This window comes from Macaca fascicularis, chromosome 1, assembly GCF_037993035.2.
Source record: "Macaca fascicularis isolate 582-1 chromosome 1, T2T-MFA8v1.1".
Taxonomy (NCBI): Eukaryota; Metazoa; Chordata; class Mammalia; order Primates; family Cercopithecidae; genus Macaca; species Macaca fascicularis.
In genome coordinates, this window is record NC_088375.1 from 215377066 (window position 1) to 215401350 (window position 24285).

General features: G+C 48.6%; 1 protein-coding gene across 3 annotated transcripts in view; it reads left to right on the plus strand.

The window, feature by feature from the left end:
- The window catches only part of TMCO4 (transmembrane and coiled-coil domains 4), a 122552-nt gene that overhangs the window by 89715 nt on the left and 8552 nt on the right, over window positions 1-24285 (plus strand). For 2 of the 3 annotated variants that reach the window (XM_005544574.4, XM_005544572.4), the window contains exons 13-14: window positions 14173-14290; window positions 20076-20193. In XM_005544574.4, the coding sequence (XP_005544631.3) occupies window positions 14173-14290; window positions 20076-20193 (236 nt within the window). Of the gene's footprint in view, window positions 1-8794; window positions 8971-14172; window positions 14291-20075; window positions 20194-24285 lie in introns of those variants that run through there. The other variant, XM_074018189.1, reaches the window with a different exon arrangement.

Consider the following 24285-nt stretch of genomic DNA (forward strand, 5'->3'; position numbering starts at 1 on the left):
GCATTATTACACTGGCAAACAGGCGTTGCATTCTCTCTCTCTCTCTCTCTCTCTCTCTCTCTCTCTCTCTCTCTCTCTCTCTCTTTGTTTTAAGAGATGGTCTCATTCTGTCACCCAGACTGGAGTACAGTGGCACCATTGTAGCTCATTGCAGTCTCGGACTCCTGGGCTCAAACCCCTCCCACTGCAGCCTTCCAAATAGCTGGGAATACAGGCATATGCCACCACACCTGGCTAATTTTTTAATTTTTGTTGAGACAGGGCCTCACTATGTTGCCCTGGCTAGTCTCAAACTCCTGGTCTCAAGTGATCCTCCCACCTCGACCTCCCAAAGTGCTGGGATAAGACACTGTGCATAGCTTAATTTTCCTTTATTTATTTATTTATTTATTTATTTATTTATTTAGAGACGGAGTCTCTCTCTGTTGCCCAGGCTGGAGTGCAGTGGCATGATCTTGGCTCACTGCAACCTCCACCTCCAGAGTTCAAGCGATTCTCCTGCCTCAGCCTCCCAAGTAGCTGGGATTACAGGCGCCCACCACCATGCCCAGCTAATTTTTTTGTATTTTTAGTAGAGATGGGGTTTCACCATGTTGGCCAGGCTGGTCTTGAACTCCTGGCCTCAGGTGATCCACCCACCTCGGCCTCCCAACATGCTGGGATTATAGGCTTGAGTCACTGTGCCCGGCCCTTGATTCCTCTTTTCTCGCCCGCCCGGCTTCCTTGAGGCTGGCAGCTCCAGCGTGGATGCCCAGGGACAGGGCCTGCATGGATACCTATTGAACTGCACCAAGAGAAGGATGAAGTACCATTTTCAGGTCGGGCCCTTTGCAAGTGGTATCTCATCCATCCTCACAACCAGCCTGGAGGGAGGCACACTAGAACGGTCCCTGTTTTTCAAGAGAGCAGGCGCAGGGAGCCCAGGAGATATATTCATGGTCACACAGCTTGTAATTAATGAATGGAGCCAAGGGAGGGCCCCTTACCTGTCTGACACCCACACCAGGGTTCTTTCTACTGACCCTTTATCTGTCCCTTTAATTAAAAAACAAAACAAAAAAATTGGCCAGGCACAGTGGCTCACACCTGTAATCCCAGTACTTTGGGAGGCCGAGGAAGGTGGATCATGAGGTCAGGAGTTCAAGGCCAGCCTGGCCGACATAGTGAAACCTCGTCTCTACTAAAAATGCAAAAAAAAAAAAAAAAAAAGGAAAGAAAGAAAAAAAAAAAAGGAAAAAAAATAGCTGGGCATGGTGGCAAGCACCTGTAATCCCAGCTACTCAGGAGGCTGAGGCAGGAGAATTGCTTGAACCTGGGAGGCAGAGGTTGCAGTGAGCAGAGATTGTGCCACTGCACTCCAGCCTGGGCAACAGTATGAGACTCCATCTCAATAATAATAATAATAATAATAATAATAATAATAATAATAAAATAGAGAAGAAGTCTCACTGTGTTGCCCAGGCTGGTCTCCGACTCCTGGGCTCAAGCAGTCCTCTCACCTCGGCCTCCCATAATGCTGTGATTCCAGGCATGAGCTGGTGCACCAGGCCTGTCCCTTTAATTTAAACCCTCAACTAATTTAGTAGTTGAGGGTTTACCCAAATGGCCCTGTCCTCTAGGCAGGGCTAAGCCCAGAGTCCCACACTCAAGAATCCATCTCAGGGACTCCAGGGAGGGGCGGGCGCTCTAGGATGTGATCAGCCCCCACTCCCAGGGCACTCCCTCCCTCTCTAATGGGAATGGCATTGTAGGAAGCTCCTGGGGTAGGACCCTGCCCTGGAGATGCCCCGGGCCTTACGTGGTCACCACAGCACCACCTGGTGGCAGATCTCTGGTGTGCAAGCCTCACAGAGGAAAAGGCCACTTCACGGCCACTTCTGCAGCCATCCGTCCTCCAATCCCAGCCCAGGGGGCGTGTCCAGAGGGTGCTTGCTGGGGAGAGTTACCGACTGCCTTTCCTTGAGGGCTTGTGCAGAACTCGGCAGCTTCTTCTATATCCTGAGAAATTTTCGTGTCGTCAGTTATATCCTTCTTGTTTTCATTTGACTTGATAAGCATTAATTAGGCACCAAATATACAAAGAGGGGAAGGACTAATATTTATCAGATACTCGCTGTGACAGGTGATTCTAGACATCATCTCACAGAACCTTCCCAATGAGAACCGGTCTCTAAAAAAATTGTTTTTAATTAGCCGTGCCTGGTAATCTGTGCCTGTAATCCCAGCAACTTGGGAGGCTGAGGTGGGAGGATCACTTGAGCCCTGGAGTTCAAGGCTGCAGTGAGCTATGATTGCGCCACTGTACTGCAGCCTGGGTTATACAATGAGACCCTGTCTCTAACATGAATAAATAAATAAATAATGTGTTTTAAGACAGAGTCTCATTCTGTCACCCAGGACGGAGTACAGTGACATGAACAGCACCCTCTCTAGCCTCGACACCCTCTGGGCTGAAGTGATCCCATCTCAGCACCCCCAAGTAGCTGGGACTATAGGTGTGCCTGGCTAATTTTCAAATTCTTTTTGTAGAGGTGGGGCCTTCCTACATTGCCCAGGCTGGTCTCATGCTCCTGGCTCAAGTGATCCTGCCACCTTGGCCTCCAAAAGTGCTGGGGTTACATGTATGAGCCGCTACACCTGGCCATACTTTTATTTATTTATTTATTTATTTATTTATTTATTTACTTTTGAGGTGAAGTTTTCCTCTTGTCGCCCAGGCTGGAGTGCAGTGGCGCGACCTGGGCTCACTGCAACCTCTACCTCCTGGGTTCAAGCGATTCTCCTCCCTGAGCTTCCTGAGTAACTGGGATTACAGGTGCCCACCACAATACCTGGCTAATTTGTGTATTTTTAGTAGAGACGGGGTTTCACCATGTTAGCCAGGCTGGTCCCAAACTCCTGGCCTCAGGTGATTCGCTCGCCTCAGCCGCCCAAAGTGGTGGATTTACAGGCGTGAGCCACAGGGCCTGGCCTAAATGATTTTTTAAAGGAGGAAACTGCTCTGGAGAAAGTAGGTTCTCAATCTAGGCCACACAGATTCCCATATATGAGCAGCTGTTTTCAATCCAGTCTTATAAAATGACTTTTCAATCCAGTCTTATAAAACCACCATGAAGAAAGTTTACAAAAACAACAAAATCAGAAGTAGACCCTTAGTGCCCAGCAGAATGGTCTGAAGAAGCCCTCCCCACCCCCTAAATATGTTACAGTTTTTAAAGACATAAATTTAAACTTTGAAAATAAGTGGAAGGAACAAGACGTTGAAAAAAAAGAATAGGGAGATCTGAGAATAAATCAAATGTAACTTCTAGAAATTTAAAAAAAAAGTCATTGCAATGAATACTGGATAAATTAAAGTGGTTTAGACAAAACTAAAGAGAAAAATAATGAACTGGCTGCGTGTGGTGGTTCACACCTGTAATCCCAGCACTTTAGGAGGCCAAGGCAGGTGGATCAGTTGAGGCCAGGAGTTTGAGACCACCCTGGCCAACATGGTGAAAACCCGTTTATACTAAAAATACAAAAATTAGTTGGATGTGGTGGTATGTGCCTGTAATCCCAGCTACTTGGGAGGCTGAGGCACAAGAGTCACTTGAACCTGGGAGGCAGAGGTTGCAGTGAGCTGAGATCACACCACTGCACTCCAGTCTGGGTGACAGAGGGAGACTCTGTCTCAATAATAATAATGAACTGGAAGATTGACTTGAAGAAGTTAACCACAATGCATCATGGAGAGATAAAGAGATGGAAAATAGGAAAGAAATTAAGGCTTGACATTTGCTTATAGAAATGCCCAAGAAAAAAAGACTAGGGGAGAGAGATAATTTATTGGCTGAGAATTTTCCAGAATTAATCTCTGAGCTTCAAGGAGCATGTTTTTTTTGGGCTTTTTTTTGTTGTTGTTATTGATATTTTTTTAGAGACAGAGTCTCACTCTGTCATCCAGGCTGGGAGTGCAGTGGCACAACCATAGCTCACTACAGCCTTGAACTCCTGGGCTCCAGCCATCCTCCTGCCTCAACCTCCTGAGTAGCTGGGACCACAGGTGCACACCACCATGCCCACCTTGATCTTGCCTAAAGGAGTGATCTTGATCACTCCTCTAGTTCTTTATGTGGATCCTTTCTTAGCCCAGGACTCCCAAAATCACATCCCCAAAAGTCAGCCACTTGCCAACAGCCTGGCATCATTCCCAGTGTTTTCCCCACTCCTTCCTCTTCTTCTTGGGTAAAAATTTGAAGAAAGATTCATCCTGCATTAGTGTCTTCAGGGATTTAACCCGTTGCCCATTACACGTGAGCTGTCAGTATGTTGCAGTGTTTCAGACATATTGTGTACATCTGTGGTAGACTGATGGCCAAAAAGTGGCCATAATGCCCACCCCTGCCTGTATCCACACACTTTACAATGTGACTTTGAAACCGCTCCAGTCAAGAAGTGTAGTCTGTTTCCCCACCCCTTGAATCTGGGCTGGCCTTGTAACTTGCATTGGCCCATAGAAGGCATAGGAAATCACATCACACCATTTTCAAACCTAGTAGGCCTCAGAAGGCCTTGCACGTGAATTCCACTCTTTCCTCGAACCTCACCATAAGAATGGGTCCAGGTTAGCTCCTGCGGGGATGAGAGGCCCCACCTAGCAAAGCTAGCTCATCCCAGCCAGCCTCAGCCTAGCCGCCAGCTGGCTGCAGACACATGAGTGCCCCCAGTGGGATCAGCCATACCTGGATAATTTTAGCAGAACTGCCCAGCCAATTTGTAGGCTCATGGGACATAATCACTGATTATTTTAAGCCTCTGAGTTCTGGGATGGTTTGCCACACGCCAATAGCTAACTGACAGAAGACATGTGGCCTTCTATGTCCCTGTGTCACATTTTGATAATTCTTGCAATATTTCAAATCTTTTCACTATGACATGTGCTTACTTCAAGCCTCTGTGACACATTTGTTAATTCTCACAATATTTCAAGCCTTTTCTTTTCTTTTCTTTTCTTTTTTTTGTTGAGATGGAGTCTCTCTCCGTTACCCAGGCTGGAGTGCCATGGCATGGTCTCAGCTCACTGCAACCTCTGCCTCCCAGGTTCAAGCGATTCTCCTGCCTCAGCTTCCCGAGTAGCTGGGATTACAGGCGCCTGCCACCATGCCTGGCTAATTCTTTGTGTTTTTAGTAGAGACAGGGTTTCACCATGTTAGCCAGGCTGGTCTCGAACTCCTGACCTCATGATCCACCTGCCTCAGCCTCCCAAAGTGCTGGGATTACAGGTGTGAGCCACCGCACCTAGCCAAACCTTTTCATTTTTATTGTATCTGTAATGGTGATCAGTGATCTTTGATGTTACTATTGTAATTGTTTTGGGGGCACCACAAACATTGTCCATGTAAGATGGTGAACTTAGTAAATGTTGTGTGTGTGCTGATGCTCCACCAACTGACTGTTCCCACCTTTCTCCCTCTCCTCCAGCCTTCCTATTCCCTGAGACACAGCAATATTGAAGTTAGGCCAGTTAATAACCCTACACGATGGATAGCTGGGCCCAGTGGCTTGTGCCTGTAATCCCAGCACTTTGGGTTGCAGAGGTGGGAGGATTACTTGAGCCAAGGAGTGTGAGACCAGCCTGGGACGCATGGTGAAACCCTGTCTCTACCAAAAAATAGCAAAAAATTGGCCAGGCACAGTGGCTCATGCCTTTAATCCCAGCACTTTTGGAGGCTGATGTGGGTGGATCACCTGAAGTCGGGAGTTCAAGACCAGCCTGACCAACATGGAGAAACCCCATCTCTATTGAAAATACAAAATTAGCCAGGCATGGTGGCGCATGCCTGTAATCCTAGCTACTCAAGAGGCTGAGGCAGGAGAATCACTTGAACCTGGGAGGCAGAGGTTACGGTGAGCTGAGATCACACCATTGCACTCCAGCCTGAGCAACAAGAGCAAAACTCCGTCTCAAAAAAAAAAAAAAAAAAAGCAAAAAATTAGCCCAACATGGTGGTGTGTGTCTATAATCCCAGCTTCTTGGGAGGCTGAGGTGGGAGAATCACTTGAGCCTGGGAGGTCGAGGCTGCAGTGAGCTGTGATTGCGCTGTTGCACTCCAGCCCGGGTGACAGAGTGAGACCCTGTTTGAAAAACAAATAAATAAATCTCCCTACAATGACCTCTAAGTGTTCAAGTGAAAGGAAACATCACACATTTCTCACTTTAAACCAAAAGCTAGAAATGAGTAAGCTGAGTAAGAAAGGCATGTTGAAAGCGAGACAAACCAAAAACCGGGCCTCTTGCATCAAACAGCCAAATTGTGAATGCAAAGGAAAAGCTTCCTGTAGGAAATTAAAAGTGCTGCTCCAATGATCACAGAGTGGGGGAAAATAGCACCGACAGACTTAGTTGAAGTGGGGCTGCCACAAACCTTCGATTTGTAAAGCAAGTAACGTCTGCGAAGTGCAGTAAAGCAAAACGCAATAAAATGAGGCATGCGTGGTACGCGTAGAATGAAACTTCTTGTTCTCTACTGGCTCACTGCCCGCAGCTTACCAGCAGCTATATTTCTCGAAGTTCTATTGTTAACTCCAACTCACCTTTCTGATGGGAAAATTGAGTTCCTGCAGCAGGATGTGGGCCAATTGCCTAACTCTCCATCCAAAACTAGAAAGTGTGTTGTGTTTCACATGGCCCCTGTTCTTTTTCGTAGCGGTGTCTGTTCACCCACCTCTGCTTTGGCACATGTACTAGAGATTACCAAAGCAGAAGGCCACATGCCCTTGGCCTGGTCTATACATCGGGATATTAATCTTTGAGCAAGTTCTAGCCTGCTAGTGTGTCTAGTGTCTGCTAGTGAATCAACAAAATCGGAAATGTTCACCTTCACAGGCGTGTGTGTTCTGACTTTCATACACAATTTTGAAAGATGTCAGTTGTCAGAAGACATATATTTTGGTTCAAGGTTTTATTTGATTGCAAAGGGAAGTGGGACAGGAGAGTAGGAGGGAAAATGTGGGAATAACCAAATTCTACCGTGTCACTTACTGTGTGACCTTGGACAAATTACTTGGCATGTCTGAGGCTAGGCTTCCCATCATTAAACGGAAGTGGTCATGCTTACCTCCTAGGATTGTTGGGAAAAGTAAAGGAAATTAATCGATGTATGAAGCACTTAGTCCTGAGCCTACCCTGAAATAAGCTGAGATGATGATGATGATAAAGAAGAGGAGGAGGAGGACGAGGATTAAGAAATGGAATTCCAGCCAGGTGTGACGGAATCCCAGCACTTTGGGAGATTGAGGCAAGCTGATTGCTTGAACTCAGAAGTTTGATACCCACCTGGGCAACGTAGTGAGATTCCATCTCTACTAAAAATCAAAAAAAAAAAAAAAATTGGGGCATGGTGACACACACCGGTAGTCCCAGCTACTTGGGACGCTGAGGCAGGAGGATGGATTGAGTCTGGGAGGTTAAGGCTGCAGTGAGCTATGATCACACCACTTGCACTCTAGCCTGGGCAACAGAGCAAGACCCGATCTCAAAATATAAAAAATAAAATAAATTTTTAAAAAACAGAATTCCAGGCTGGGCCCAGTGGTTCATGCCTGTAATCCTAGCACTTTGGGAGGCCAAAGCAGGCGGCTCACCTGAGGTCGAGAGTTCAAGACCAGCCTGACCAACATGAAGAAACCCTGTCTCTACTAAAAATACAAAATTAACTGGGCATGGTGGCACATGCCTGTAATCCCAGCTACTCGGGAGGCTGGGGGAGGAGAATCACTTGAACCCGGGAGGCGGAGGTTGCGGTGAGCCAAGATGACACCATTGCACTCCAGCCTAGGCAACAAGAGTGAAACTCTGTCTTTAAAAAAAAAAAAAAAGAAAAGAAAAAAAATAGAATTCCAGAGCTTTAAAAAAAATCCCTTACAGCAAAATCTCCGGTTTCATTCCCTGCCGCTATGAAGTTAGGCCAACATTACTGCCCATGATGTTTGCAAGATAAAACCAAAGCAAAAGAGTTTGTCAATGTGCTCACAAAGATACATTTAAACATCCTGACCCTTGAGTCCCCAAATTCTTACTTGGCTGAAAATTATGTCTGCGCTGTCACTAGATACCAGCTGAAATGCGGAACAGACTGTCACTCGGTCAGCTGGCTCTTTCATCTCCATGATAGCAGACAGCAGACATTACATTTGATGTGATTTCTTTCCCTTGCATGGATTGTATCCACCAGTTGCTTTATTCTCAGACAAACCCGGCTTTAGTCCCCCTGGGGCGGGGGGAGGGGAGAAGGAGGGGAGGTCAGGCAGTGCAGATTAATTTTTAAGGTCTCCCCGCCGGGATGTTAGTAATAGCCTTATCACTTTGCATGACCAAATAAAAGAGATGGGAATCAAAGAGGAGAGATGAAGGCTTAGTTATTCCCTTAAAGAATTCATCCCAAATCCTGATATATGTCCAAACGGGCTCCTTTAAGCAATTCTTTCCAGTGTGAACCTCATTCCACTGCAGGGCTTGGGGGTACAGTCAAAGCCGCCCTTTCTCCTTTCTTGGTCCCCCCCCCCCCCCCGCCTTCTGTGGCCTCTCTCTATGTGTCTATCATGCGCACATGCGTATCTTTGGAATGGATTTCATTTGTGTTAGTGCAGTTCATAGTGTTTCCTTCAAGGTCTCTTTTCTGGACCCGCAGTCAGGAGATAACTTCCTCCTTGGTTTCCTACCTTATCACTCGCTGCACACACGAACCCCCACCAGGAGGGAGAAAATCCTTCTTTTTTGCTTCTTGAACTTGTGATTCTTTGGTCTTTGCAGCCCAGAAGAATCTCATGATTGACAGCATGACAGGCATGTGGGAGTGAGCGGTGCTGCCTTCCCAGCTGTTTGATGAGATTTCTGAGTGGCAGCTAAAGGAGCCGGCCCTGGGACAGCAGAAAGCTCTGCGAGGGTTTGCCTCACTTTAAGGAAACTCACCGTGTGGAAAGGGGGAAATGACAAAGGTGAAGCTGGGACCTTCACCTGATTCCCATTGGCAAAGGCCCTGCACTGTCTGAAAGGGTTCTCTGTGGGGCTCTTTGGAAGGGCTGGCCCCACTTGGTGCATTTTAAGAATGTTTAGTTTCACAAAAAATGTAAACACAATTTTTGAGACCAAGGCTATAGTGTGAGCTGAAGTTTGCTGCTGTGACGAAGCTGTCCATTCTCAGCTCTTGGTTTTTTTTTTTTAATTTTAATATTTTAATTTTTAAAGCTAAGATAATTTCCAGACTTTTAGGGGTACCAAGTGGTAAAGCACCGACTCAGGAGTCCAGTGTGAGCTGCTGGAAACAGGACAAGAGCAATTCACAAGATAGAAACTGAATTATCTAAATTCTGGGGGTCTTTGACCTTTGAACTTTCTTTTTCCTCTACTGGGGATACTGTCTGGAAGCATTCAGAATGGTTCAGCATGTGACAGTACCATCATAGGCTTCCCTTCAATAGCCTCCAAAAAACTAGGCTATCCCGAACCCCTAGAGTAGAATTGTTTACCCTTATACCAGTGATATGGTTTGGCTGTGGGTCCCCACCCAAATCTCACGTGGTGTTGTGATCCCCATGTGTTAATGCCGGGAGAGGCCTGGTGGGAGGTGACTGGTGATTGGATTATAGTGATAGATTTCCTCATGCTGTTCTCGTGATAGTGAGTGAGTTCTCACGAGATCTGGTTGCTTAAAGGTGTGACACACTTCCCCTTCACTCTCTCTCCTGCTTCACCATGGGAAGACAAGCTTGCTTCCCCTTCACCTTCCACCATGATTGTAAGTTTCCTGAGGCCTCTCAGTCATACTTCCTGTTATGCCTGTGGAACTTGAGTCAATTAAACCTCTTTTCTTCATAAATTACCCAATCTCAGCTAGGTCTTTCTAGCAGTGTGAAAATGGACTAATACAACCAAGAAGGCTGGGAGGGCACCTAAACCTGCATGTGGCGTGTGCCCAGGCAGACTTCTAGAGGTTATATATTTTTGAGATGGAGTCTCGCTCTTGTTGCCCAGGCTGGAGTACAGTGGTGCAATCTCGGCTCACTGCAACCTCCTTCTCCCAGGTTCAAGTGATTCTCCTGCCTCAGCCTCCCAAGAAGCTGGGATTACAGGCATGTGCCACCACCCCGGGATAATTTTTGTGTTTTTAATAGAGACTGGGTTTTGCCATGTTGGCCAGCCTGGTCTCAAACTGTTGGCCTCAAGCAATCCGCCCACCTTGGCCTCCCAAAGTGCTGGGAATACAGGTGTGAGCCACTGCACCCAGTTGCCAGACTCTGTAAATAGATCTTTTGCGAACTAATAGAGTGAGATCTCACTCATCACCAAGAGGAGGGCACCAAGCCATTTATGAAGGATCCACCCCCATGACCCAAACACCTCCCACCAGGCCCCACATCACATTTCAGCATGAAATCTGGAGGGGACAAACATCCAAAGCATTTCAAAGAGGGAACAGCAAGGCCAGTGTGGCTGGAGCAGAGAATGAAGGGAAGGTCAGGCAGGGCTTCGAGATCATTGCAATGACTTCAGCTTTGACTCCATGAGAGATGGGTCCCCTGGGAGGTTTTTAAGCACAAAGGTGACATGATCTGACTTTACTGCAGTGTAATGTATGTACCACAAGACCCACCCATTTTAAATGCACAATTTAATGACTTTTAGGAAATATACAGAGCTGTGCAATCATCACCAAACCCAATTTTAGAACATTTCCATCACCCCAAAAAGACATCTCATGCCTATGATTTACAATGTAAAGGGATCAGCTGGGCTCCTGTGTTAAAAATAGCAATAAGAGGTAGAAGCAAAGAAAGTGTTGGAAAGAGACATTTTTTTCACGGCACATGTGAATGACAATAAGTTCTAAGAGCTGAGGGGTAAAGACATGACTGATGAAGCTTTTGCAACTGCTGCAGGTTTGGAACTGCCTTAATGCCAAAGTTATAATAGGATGAAAGGCCTTCAGCTCTCACAGTGAAAATAGGATATTAATAACTTAGCGAGAACTGTTTAAAAATGAGAAATGCAAGTATAAATGCTCTACATGTCTATGACTTGACTCCTGAACTTGAAGTTAATCTCTGCCCTCTTTTACATAAAAAGTCTGAATATTTCTAAAGCTATATAGGGCTCTCTTAATGCCTTGAAAATTCACAAGAAAAAAAGCTGACAGTAGCAGTAGGAATAAATCCCAAACATGTTTCAGCAAACACTCATTGTCCCTGCAGTGAGGTCTTCTCATGTCCATTATTATTGAAATGTTTAAATCCCAGTTTCTTTTGTTGGTCTTGAAGACTGGGGACATTCTACACTGAATCCACATGATGATCTGAAGGATTTTCTGTCCCTGTGGAAGGGACTTGCTTGACACTACAAGTGGTACCTGGGCCAGATGCGGTAGCTCACTCCTGTAAATCCCAGCACTTTAGGAGGCTAAGGTGGGAGGATTACCTGAGTCCAGCAGTTTGAGACCAGCCTGGGCAACATAGCAAGACCTCATCTCTACTAAAATTTTAAAAATCAGCCAGGTGTGATGACAGACACCTGTAGTCCCAGCTCCTTGGGAGGCAAAGGCAGGAGAATCACTTGAGCCTGTGAGATCGAGCCTGCAGATTGCGCCACAGCACTCCAGCCTGGGCTACAGAGGGAGACCCTGTCTCAAAAAAGAAAAATTAAAAAGTGGTACCTGAGTGAGGATTTTCCATAGTTTACCTGGAAGGCTGAATTCTTCTAGTATTATAAGGTTTTGAACCAAACAGTGGATTTTGACTTTTTTTTTTCCCTTTCCAGCAGCTATGACAGCAGCCAGTATTGTCTTTTTCCTAACCTAATAGGTTTCCCCTCCTACACCATCCCATTCTAGGAACAGTCAGGTGGTAATGGGCTCTGACTGCCTATCCACATCTACCTTGGGTGGGTCTAAGGCAAGCTTGTCCAACTAGTGGCCTGCTGGCCACATGCCACCCAGGATGGCTTTGAATGCAGCTCAACACAAATTACTAAACTTTCTTAAAACATTCTGAGTTTTTTTGCAATTCTTTTTTTTTTTATTTTTTATCTCATCGACTATTGTTAGTGTTAGTATATTTTTATTTATTCATTTGCTTATTTATTTTTGAGATGGAGTCTCTCTCTGTCGCCCAGGTTGGAGTACAGTAGCGCCATCTTGGCTCACTGCAATCTCCGCCTCCTGGGTTCAAGCGATTCCCCTGCCTTAGCCTCCTGAGTAGCTGGGATTACAGGCATCCACCACCACACCTGGCTAATTTTTGTGTTTTTCGTAGAGACAGGGTTTCAAACTCCTGACCTCAGGTGATCCACCCACCTTGGCCTCCCAAAGTGCTGGGATTACAGGCATGAGCCACGGTGCCTCCTAGTGTTAGTGTATTTTATGTGTGACTCAAGACAATTCTTCCAGTGTGGCCCACGGAAGCCAAAAGATTGGACACCCCTGGTCTAAGGTGGTTCTTGCCAACCGCCCTTAGCTAACACCATGCATTGCTGAGAGCCTGCCACATAGCTTATCTCCAGGTCAGCGGCCACGCAGAGAGCAAATCTTTAAAATCTAAGGGTACATCTGGGCGTGGCAGTGGTCTAAGGAGGAAAGGGGGAGAGGCCCAGCTAGGCAGCTGCCAGCCCAGCTTCAGAGATGGGTAAGTGTGTTGCCAGCTTGGTTTGTCTGTGCTCAGGACTATTTTCTGGGGTTCAAACTACGAGTCTCAGTTCAAGGTCACAGGCAGCTCCCTTTTTAGGTTTTCTGACAGCTGTCCGTGGATCCTGACTGTGGCTCAGGAATGCTGCTATTACCACCGCTGGCCACAAGGGGTCCAGCCCTGCAGGCAGCCGCACCAAGGCTCGAAAAGCAGCCCCAGACTCTGCCCGGCAGAGAAGGCGCCCTGAATGGCCGGCCCCCAGAGAAAGCTGTTGAGCTCATGGTTATCCCTGGGTCCACAACCATTTGGCACTGTGGGAGCAATGATAACCCGCATGTGATCACTGTGCACGTTGTTATCGCAGACAGCAGAGAGAAAGACCCCAGGGACCAGCAGCTCTGCGTTCTGGTCCCAGGCTTATTCTGATTGGCTGTGTGACCTTGGGCAAGCCCCATCCCGTCTCTGACCCTGTTTCCTCGTTTTCCAAGGGAAATTGTGTTGATCTCTAAGGGTCTTTTCAGCAACAGCCTTGCCAACAATAAAAGCACCTGAAATATCCCTAATATTGGAGGGGTATCTGAGCCATCCTTGCTATTCACCACAAACTGTCAGCTTACTGAAGTTTTAAATTCTTCTGCCAGATTATCATTGTCCTGGAAACAAAAGGAGCAAAGTCGGAATTCTGTGCTATGGAGTCTTTTAACCTCAGAGCCAGAGGGGAACTCAGAGAGCTTGGTACTACAAGGGTTTTCAAACTCTTATCAGCCTGGAACCCTGAATTCAGACAAACTCTGACATGGAAGCCCAAATGGAACTTCGTAGGTGGTGGAGAGAGACCTGGGTTCCAACTCAGGCTGTGTTGGAACTTATTAGCCATGTGATCTTACGGATACTTTTGGTTTTCCTTAACTCTAAAATGGGGATAATGAGACTGGGCACGGTGGCTCTCGCCTGTAATCCCAGTACTTTGGGAGGCCAAGGCAGGTGGATCACCTGAGGTGAGGAGTTTGAGACCAGCCTAGCCAACATGGTGAAACCCCATCTCTACTAAAAATACAAAAAAGTAGCTGGGCGTGGTGGCAGGTGCCTGTAGTCCCAGCTACTCGGGAGGCTGAGGCAGGAGAATCGCTTGAACCCGGGAGGCGGAGGTTGCAGTGAGCTGAGATCGTGCCACTGCACTCCAGCCTAGGCAACAAAGTGAGACTCCATCTCAAAATATATAAATATAAATAAATAAATAAATAAATAAATAAATAAAATGGGGTATTGATCCTTTGAAGGAATAGATTAAGCATATAAGAGGCTTGGCTCAGGTTCTGGACCTTGGTAGAAGCCTCCATGCCTATCCATGCATGTGTTTGCATTTGCATGTGTGTACATGCACATATGCACATGATTCACGTGTGTGCATGTGTATGTGTGTGACATTCATCTCCTCCACTGCTGTTGGAGAGTCCCTCCCAGCACTCACTGTGACCAGGGACACTGACAGCCTTTTCTGGGGTCTTTTGCCAGATTGCCAAGGGATCATTGAGGATGTCGTCCTGCTGGGTGCACCTGTGGAGGGAGAAGCGAAGCACTGGGAGCCTTTCCGGAAGGTGGTGTCCGGGAGGATCATCAACGGCTACTGCAGGTCTGTCCAGACCTCGTGCCAGCGGGGAAGTGGCAATGCTTACTGAGCACTTAGCATGCACACGCTCTTTGTTGGGGACACATATTCGAGACCTAATCCCTGTCCTGGAAGATCCCAAGAACTGGCCAGGCACCGGCCCTGTTAGGAGCAGGCCCTGGTCTGTTGATCTGATCTGGGAAGCATCCCCCCAGTAGGATGATGGACAGCAGGGGGCATTCTGAGAAGATGTTTGTGTATCAGGCCTGAGAGCAGCAGGATGACAGTAGAGGCTGGGGCAGCTGGGCTGGTTGGAGCTGGGGGAAGGGACATGGGCGAGTGGGCCACAGGGAGGTCTTTGAACGAGGTCTAAGAGGCGTCTATGTTAGTCTTTGGCGGTGGAAGGAGGGACTGGAGGGGCCTAGGCTGAGCTTTCTGAGCGCTGCCTTGGAGGAAGGGCAGGGTGCTAGAACAGGAGGCTGACGGCATGCAGGAATCTGTACCCAAACAGGGTGACAGACCCTCCAGCCAGAGGAGGGGCCCCCTGAAGGCTGGCGGCCACAGGGCTAGAAAGGAAGCAACCCTTGTTTGGGGTTTGAGAAGGAGGACCTGCGGGGTTTCAGCCAAAGCTGTGACTCAGACTTTGGGGCAGGGGGAGGATGAAACCCAAAACTGAGCCCTCTAAGATTGGCCTGAGAAGAAGCCCTGTCCATCCAGCCTCTGGATGAAGCAAAGGTGTTTTCAGAGCAGCAATGTTTAAGGCTCATGATTCGGAAGCACACAGGCCTGGCTTCTAACGCCCACCTTCATTTCTTCATCAGTAAAAGAGGGATACTGGTAGCAACTGCCCTCAGAGTTGTGAGGATGCTTGAAGGATTTACAGAGCTGTACCTGTGTGCGTGTTTACATGTGTGTATCTACACATGTGCACGATTGTCCATGTTCACATGTGTGTATGTGTGTGCATGGTACATACATGCTTTGTGAATGACAGGTAATGTCACCATTTTTTTCATTCATCATCGTCAATCACTTGGGATATTCATTCAGTAAATTCAGTGAGCACCAACCTTGGGCCAGGCTGCATGGTGGGAGGCTGAGGCAGGACAATCGCTTGAACCAGGAGGTGGAGGTTGCAGTGAGCCGAGATCACACCACTGTACTCCAGCGTGGGCCACAAGAGCGAGACTCCATCTCAAAAAATATATATATAAAAAATAAGAAAAAGATAAAGAATGGACAAAGACTTTGATGTGAGATAGTCCTAGGTTAAAATCTTGCCTCTGCTGTTTGAGTGGGTTTAGACAAACAACTTCCCTGAATTCAGCGTCCCCACCTATAAAATAGGAATAATAGTCCCTCCCGTGTAGAGGTTCTGGGAAGATTAAATGATGTTATAAAGCAGAACTGGCACTTAGTAGGTGCCCAATAAATGATAACAGTTACAATGTTTATTACTTGGCATACTCACATAGCACATGATTTTTTAGTACTTTTTATAAACAGCAAAGGGAAAGAATTAAAATTGCATGTGTGCAGGGGGAACGCAGCAAAATCTTATTAAACCCATCTGTTCTGTTGAGAACCTGAGGCGCATACACTTGGTTTTCAATTATTTTGTGAGACCCTGGGCCATCTCTTTATGGAGAGAAAGGAGGAGGAGGAGGAGAAGGAAGAAGAAAGGGAAGGAGGGAAAGAGAGAGAGAGTGTAGATCAAAACAACTGTAGTTCCTTGGTTAAATTAAGCATCAGCCAGGAGTTCAGATTCTTGGTCTCCAAAGGCCTTTTAGTTGCTGTGAACTTAAACATGGAGGATGAGAGGGAAGGGGATTCAGGCCAACACTACCCAACTACACAAGTTTACTCATGTGTAATTTACATTAATAAAGCTCTTTGTAAATCCACTCCCTTACCTGGGCTATTCATGAACCTTCTGGAAGCTAGCTGGGGTGATAGCACGGCCGCCTGTCACATCCCTGAGGAAGTGAAGCTCTAAGAGGGGCAAGTGACTTGCCCAGGGTCTCACAGGCAGACCCAGGATATGAGCTCAGGCCTGTCTCATCCCCCCATGAGATGGCTGCATTCTGAGTCCTCAGGAGGGCTCCTTGTAGCCCAGGGACAAGAGGCCACTCCTTCTGAGGAGGGGATGACAGAAGAAGGAGCAGGGAGGACCCCTGGCCACAGATGGCTGGAGGCCTGGTGAGTGAGCCATGTCTGCCTTCAGCAGGTGGCGGTTGTTCAGCCTGGGGTTTGCATATCAGCATTGCCCTGAGGACCTGGGAGAGAGTGGCAGTGAGTTCCCGGTTCAGCTCAGGATACAGGGATGACTAAGGCACATGCCTGCCCTCAGGGAGCTCTCTGCTTTTCTAGAAAAGGGGAAACACAGGAGGATGTGTGGCAAACATCATAAAAGGAACAAGTACCAGGCACACAAGGGGTGAATGATTAATCGTTTCGGATGGAGGATGGGCGCAGTGGCTCGCACCTATAATTCCCGCACCTTGGGAGGCCAAGGCAGAAGGATCGCTTGAGCCCAGGAAGGAGTTCAAGACCAGCCTGAAAACATGGCAAAACCTGTCTCTACAAGAAAATACAAAAATTAGCCAGGCATGGTGGCGCACACCTGTAGTCCCAGCTACTTGGGAAGCTGAGGTAGGAGGATGGCTTGACCCTGGAGGCAGAGGTTGCAGTGAGCCAAGATCGTGCGACTGCACTCCAGCCTGGGCAACAGATCAAGACTATGTCTCAAAAAAAAAAAAAAAATACAAAAGTTAACCATGCATGGTGGCTCCTGTAGTCCCAGCTACTTGGGAGGCTGAGGTGGGAGGATGGCTTGACCCTAGGAGGCAGAGGCTGCAGTGAGCCAAGATCATGCCACTGCACTCCAGCCTGGGCAACAGAGCGATACTATGTCTCAAAAACAAAAACAAACAAACAAAAAATACAAAAATTAGCCAGGCATGGTGGTGCACACCTGTAGCCCCAGCCACTTGGTAGCCTGAAGTGGGAGGATGGCTTGAGCCCAGGAGGCAGAGGCTGTAATGAACCAAGATCGTGCCACTGCACTCCAGCCTGAGAAACAGAGTTAAGACCCTGTCTCAAAACATACATATATATAGTAGTGGGTGGAGAGGCCCAGGGACACTCCCTAGAGGAGGGGATGTCCAAGGTGAATCTTGAAAGAATGGATATAGGAACCCATCAGAGACTGGAAGCACAGACTGAGCTGGAGAGAGGCGGCACAGCACACACAGGTCCAGCGCAGGCACTAATAGTCATGACTGAGGCTCCCTGAGCACCTGTGTGTACATGTCCCGCCTCAGTTAATGCTCCCACCAATGCTGTGAGCTAAGATACCCTGAGGAAGCTGAGGCTCGGAAAGGTCAAGCAACCTGTCCAAGGTCACACAGCTCATAATTGACAAGGCAGGAATTGAACCTGGCTCTGTGTGGTCCAGAGCTGGGTGGAGAAGGTCTTGAATGCCAGTGAAGGCCCGTGGTTTGCTCAGCGCAGCAAGAGGGTACAGAACCTTCTAATCTGTGTTCCTGCTCTGCCCCTACGTGTGTGTAAATACATGTAATTCACATTTTAACTACAATGTTGTCGTAATTACAACAGAAATAATTTTGGAGGAATGATGTTGTCTTTGCTCATTTATACCCAGCGGTATTGGAAACATTTCCCGACCATCCTCATATCCAGTATTTGATGCACTGGATTCTTACGAATAGTTCAATAAAACAGCTTGAATGGATCTCCCTTTTCTCCCTCTAGCCATCCTTTTTGGTTTGTTTGTTTGTTTGTTTTTCGGGACAAGGTCTCACTCTGTTGCCCAGGCTGAAGTGCAGTGGCACAACCAGGGCTTACTGCAGCCTCAACTGCCTTAGGCTTAGATGATCCTCCTGCCTCAGCCTCCCAAGTAGCTGGGACCGTAGGCACACACCACCACACCTAGCTAATTTTTGTGTGTTTTGTAGAGATGGGGTCTCCCTATGTTGCCGAGGCTGGTCTCAAATGCCTGGGCCCAAGCAATCCTCCCACCTCAACCTCCCAAAGTGCTGGGATTACAGGCGTGAGCCACTGCCCCCTGCAACCATCCATTCTTAGACAGTGCTTCTTGGGCCCTCAATATTAAGATAATCATCAGGACCTGAAAGCATTGGTCTCTGGGAGAGACTGAAGGAATTTTCTAGATGAGAAAGCCCAGAGGCAATGGAGAGCCATGGTCTGCTTCTGAGGGAGCACAGTGGTCAGATGGGTGTTTTAGGAAGACTCCAGTGGCTCAAGGTAGGTGAGGCCAGGAGCAGGGAGTGGGGTGAGGAGGCTGTTGCATTCATCCGTGGGGCGGGGAGGGAGGATTGCCTACTCTCAGGGCTGGACCACAAGGGACAGGTATTGGAGGGGAGAGGGGAGGAAGAATTGGGAGGACTGATACGTTGGCCATAGGGAAGAGGCACCCAAGACATTGGTTTCTACTTGACGGACTGGGCAGATGACAGTGGGGAAGGAGTTAGGGATGGATGAGCTCCCTTCAGGACACAGCAGGAGAGTCTGTAGAGGACTCCTCAACTCAGGGACTCAGTCCTCCTGGGGGTCTTCAGAGTGGTACCCACTCACAAACCCACGTGCTCAGAGACCACAGAGGGTCAGAACTTTGAGGAACCCAGAGAGCACCACCACACCCTGTGTCCCAGACAGGTGGGGGACTTGCCTATGGTCACACAGCAGGGCACATAGACAGGGCCGCCAGGACTCCAGCCCCGGCCTCCTATCTCTCAGCCGTTCTTACCCCCCTGCAGTGAGGGGGGGCCTTCTTTAAGATGAACACGTGTGCAAAAATAACGCCATGCAAACCGGAGTCAGAATTAGTCCACATAGAAGACAGCAGGATGGGCTGAGTTGGATCCGAGTCTGGGGTGCAGAGGGGAGAACAGAAGCTTGCCTGTGCAGAGACTTGCTGGGTGGCAAGGCCCAAGGGCATGGCTCTGGGATGGCCCAGCTGCATCCCAAGACAGTTCAGGGCTTTGCGAGGGAAGGCTGCCTCAGGGGTCCCTGAGACCGTGTCCTCTGTAGACAGTACTCATTGCACCTGAAGCAACGGGCAGCAGAGGGTCCAAGGTCATTTCTTCTGGATAGTGTAGGGGCAGTGTTTGGCTGGGGCCAGGTTCACAGAGTGGGGTCACAGCACCCCTGAAAGTAGAGGAATGTTCCCGGCGCTATGACTGCCTGGACAACCACCCTCGCCTCTTCTGCTGCCTGAGGGCAGGGAGAAGCTGCAGCCTGGGCTGAGCCTGTCCTGGGAAGGCCAAGCTGGTCCCTCCAGCTCACAGATAGGTCACCTAGACCCCAGAGCTCCTCCCCTCCTCACAGGCAGACCTTCTCTGCCTTTCTTTTTCCAGGGAGCCCTGACAAGCCACCTTTCCCGAGCTGGGAATAGCTCTCCTGAGCCACATGCTGACTTTTTGAGGACTTTATCCAGATTCCTCATTCATTCAGCAGATATTCCTCTATTGCATGCCAGACACTGTTCTTAGCTCTGGAGACCCAGATGTAAACAAAGCAGACAGCCTTCAAAGAGCTACCTGGTGCTTGTGCATAGCCCTGCGCACCATGCCTGGCACCCAGGCCAGGCTCCAGAAGCATCAGCTGTGGCTGCTTCCTCTTCCATCTCCACCGTGCCATCAGGGACCCTGTTTTCCCGCAGAAGCTCCAGTCCCACTCTGCTTCCCAGGAGGCAGCCTGGCCCGTCCTGTCCTCGGGCTGTCCAAGGCTGGTGCTAACGTTCACATGCTTCTCTGCCCTCCCGCAGAGGAGACTGGCTGCTGAGTTTCGTGTACCGCACGTCGTCGGTGCAGCTCCGTGTCGCCGGGCTACAGCCCGTGCTGCTGCAGGACAGGAGGGTGGAGAATGTGGACTTGACCTCTGTGGTGAGTGTTGGCCTGTCCCTCCTGGGGCTTTGCATTTGCTTAGGTGCTCCAGCCCAGCCACCCCTGTCCCCTGAAGACAGTGGCCCCAACCTGTTCCATGCCACAGGAGATAGAGCATAAGAATTTATTTGGAGCCAGGTGCAGTGGCTCATGCCTGTAATCCCGGCACTTTGGGAAGCCCAGGAGGGCAGATCCCTTGAGCCCAGGAATTCGAGACCAGCCTGGGCAACATATCAAAACCCCATTTCTATAAAAAATTTTAAAATTAGCTGGGCATGGTGGTGTGTGCCTGTAGTCCCAGCTTCTCGGGAGGCTGAGGTGGGAGGATCACTTGAGCCTAGGAGATCGAGGCTGCAGGGAGCCGTGATCGTGCCATTGTATTGCAACCTTTAGAGACAGCCCTGTCTCTAAAAAGCAAAAACACACACAGATATACAACTAGCAATGAACAGGACCAGGATTGGATTTGAACCTCCAGAACCCTCCCTCTTGCTCCTGTATTACTGCTGTTTCCCACTCCTGAGTACCCCCCTCCATCCAGGGCTCCCCAACAACCCCATCTCAGCTCACTAGTCAGGACTGTATGTTTCTGCGAGAAGCAGCTGGAGCAAGCAGAGGACACAGGTAGAGGGCTTCAGGCTAGACCAAAAGCAGAAGCAGCTGCCTACCAGGCTGTGGAAGGATGGGATGCAGAGCAGGACATCTGGGGAATGTCTTTAAAATGCAGAGCCCAGGGCCCCACTGCCCAAAACTTCTACATCACCTCTAGGGGCAGAGCCATGAGTTCACATTTTAAACCTACTCCCTGAGGGTTCCCATGCAGCTAAAACTAGGCTGGGGTGCAGGGGCAGATCGTCAGAAAGAATTCTTACAGGGAATGGGGTGAGAGGGCACCTGCTGGGCAGCCACGCAAGCCCAACTTGAATTTCTTTTCTTTTTTTTATCTTTCTTTCTTTTTTTTTTTTTTTTTTTTTTAGCTGAGGTCTCACTCTGTTGCCCAGGCAGGAGTGCAGTGGCTTGATCTCGGCTCACTGCAACCTCCACCTTCTGGGCTCAAGCAATCCTCCCACCTGAACCTCTCTAGTAGCTGGGAATACAGGCACGCATCACCACACTTGGCTAATTTTTGTATTGTCAGTAGAGACAGGGTTTCACCATGTTGGCCAGGCTGGTCTTGAACTCCTGACCACAGATGATCCATCCGCCTCAGCCTCTCAAAGTACTGGGATTACAAGTGTGAATCACTGTACCTGGCCTCTTTTCTTTTCCTTTTTTTTTTTTTTTTTTTTCTTTTGGGACGGAGCCTCACCCTGTCACCGAGGCTGGAGTGCAATGGCACGATTTTGGCTCACTGCAACCTCTGCCTTCTGGGTTCAAGTGATTCTCCTGCCTCAGCCTCCCTAGTAGCTTGGATTACAGGTGCCCACCAGTACACCTGGCTAAGTTTTGTATTTTTAGTAGAAATGGGGTTTCACCATGTTAGTCAGGCTGATCTTGAACTCCTGACCTCAGGTGATCTGCCTGCATCAACTTCCCAAAGTGCTGAGATGACAGGCGTGAGTCACCGCATCCAGCCGTTTTTTTTTTTTTGTTTGTTTGTTTGTTTATTGAGATGGGGTCTTGCTCTGTTGCCCAGGCTGGAGTGCAGTGTTGCAATCACAGCTCACTGCAACCTCTGCCTCCCAGGCTCAGGTGATCCTCCTGCCCCAGCCTCCTGAGTAGCTGGGACCACAGGTGTACACCACCACATCTAGCTAATTTTTTGTATCTTTGGTAGAAACGAGATTTCACCATGTTGTCCCGGCTGGTTTTGAACTCCTGAGCTCAAGCAATCGACCTACCTTGGCCTCCCAGAGTGCTGGGATTACAGGCGTGAGCCACTGCGCCCAAACAGCTTGAGTTTTTTTAGACTTGAAAGAACCTCGTTCACCTGCCACATGCTATCCTAGGGAGTTAATAGCTTCCCGTGTGGACACTCACGCTATGCCCAGCTCTGCCCTAAGCCTTTTATTTATTTATTTATTTATATTTTTGAGATGGAGTTTCACTCTTGTCTCCCAGGCTGGAGTGCAATGGCGTGATGTTGGCTCACTGCAGCCTCTGCCTCTCAGGTTTAAGCGATTCTCCTGCCTCAGCCTCTCTAATAGCTGGGATTACAGGTGCCCCCCCACCACGCCCAGCTAATTTTTTTTGTTTGGTTGGTTGGGTTTTTTTTTTGTATTTTTAATAGAGATGAGGTTTCGTCATGTTAGTCAGGCTGTTCTCGAACCCCTGACCTCAGGTGATCTGCCCACCTTGGCCTCCCAAAGTGCTGGGGTTACAGGCATGAGCCACTGCACCCAGCCTGCCCTAAGCCTTTTACAGACATTACTGTCCCCATTGTGCAGACAAGGTCACTGAGGCTTACAGACATTCCAGGGTCACACCACTGAAACATAGCAAAGCAGGACTCAAACCCAGGTCTGAAGCTAGTAGTTGTAGCCCTAGCCCAGGTAGATATGAGAAATAGTGGTAGACGTGTCCCACAGGGGGAAGGGCAAAGAGGGGTTGGCAGTGGGCAGGAATAAGCTGTAACTACAAGCACAAGCCGACTTCGGCCAGTAAAAACCTTTGCAATGTCAGGGGACCCTGAGAACAAAATCTCTGGTTTCTAGTTATTATGTTGTTGGCTGCCATTTATCAAGTGCCAAGTGCTTCCCAAGTGTAACCCAGTGTATTAGTCTGTTTTCACACTGCTGATAAAGACATACCCAAGATTGGGTAATTTATAAAGAAAAAGAGGTTTAATGGACTCAATTTCACATGGCTGGGGAGGCCTCACAATCATGGCAGAAGGCAAAAGGCACGTCTTCCATGGTGGCAGGCAAGAGAGAATGAGAACCAAGTGAAAGGGGTTTCCCCTTATAAAACCGTCAGCTCTCAGGAGACGTATTCACTACCCCGAAAACAGTATGGGGGAAACCACCCCCAAGATTCAGTTATCTCCCACTGGGTCCCTCCCACAACACATGGGATTTATGGGAGTACAATTCAAGATGAGATTGGGGTGGGGACACAGCTAAACCATATCACCCAGTTTCCACTAATGGTCGTTTGAGCAGCTCCTTCCTGCAGACAGACTAGACTTCTTTCTGGGCATCTAAAAATTCCCTGGCTTGAGGGGCACTCTGGCTTCCCCATTCAGCATCAGCAGCTGCCTGTTCTGACCACTCTACCACTGTGTCTCAATGGCCAATGAAGCTAGGCCCCACACCCATCCCTGCCACCACAGTGTGGCTCACACTGGGCTGCATGTATTTTGAGACTTGACTGAGCCTTTGATAACATGGGGGAATTCTTGCACAAAAAAACAAAATCCGAGCTTCACCAGGTGCTGCTGTCCATGAAGTCTGTCGGCCATGTCCCTGCCCAGAGGTCACCCGGGCCTCTCACCTGGCCTGACACCAGGTCACTGGGGCCAATTCATTCTCACTTGTGTCTTCACCCCTAAACTCCCAGGGCCCTGAGACACAATTCCTAACCCACCAGATGATCACAAATGAAGCCACCCTGTGCCTTCCTAACTGGGAGCTTTAGGGACTGGGGTAGAATAAGAGGCATTTCTAGACTCATCCATTTATGAAACTGGTTGCTCCTGGTTAAAGATTCTTCACAGGGGCCAGGCGCGGTGGCTCATGCCTGTAATCCCAGCACTTTGGGAGGCCGAGGCGGACAGATCACCAGGTCAGGAGATCAAGACCATCCTGGCTAACATGGTAAAACCCCATCTCTACTAAAAATACAAAAAATTAGCCAGGCATGGTGGCGGGCACCTGTAGTCCCAGCTACTTGGGAAGCTGAGGCAGGAGAATGGCATGAACCCGGGAGGCAGAGCTTGCAGTTAACCGAGATGGCACCACTGCACTCCAGCCTGGGTGACAGAGTGAGACTCTGTTTAAAAAAAAAAAGAGTCTTCACAGATAGACTTGGCTCACATTCTGTAAACCTCACAACTCCCTAGAGGACGTATTAAGCATCCCCAGATCACAGATTGGGAAACTGAGACCTGGGAGCATGGAGTCATAGCCAGAGTTGTAGGTCTGGGTTCTGAAT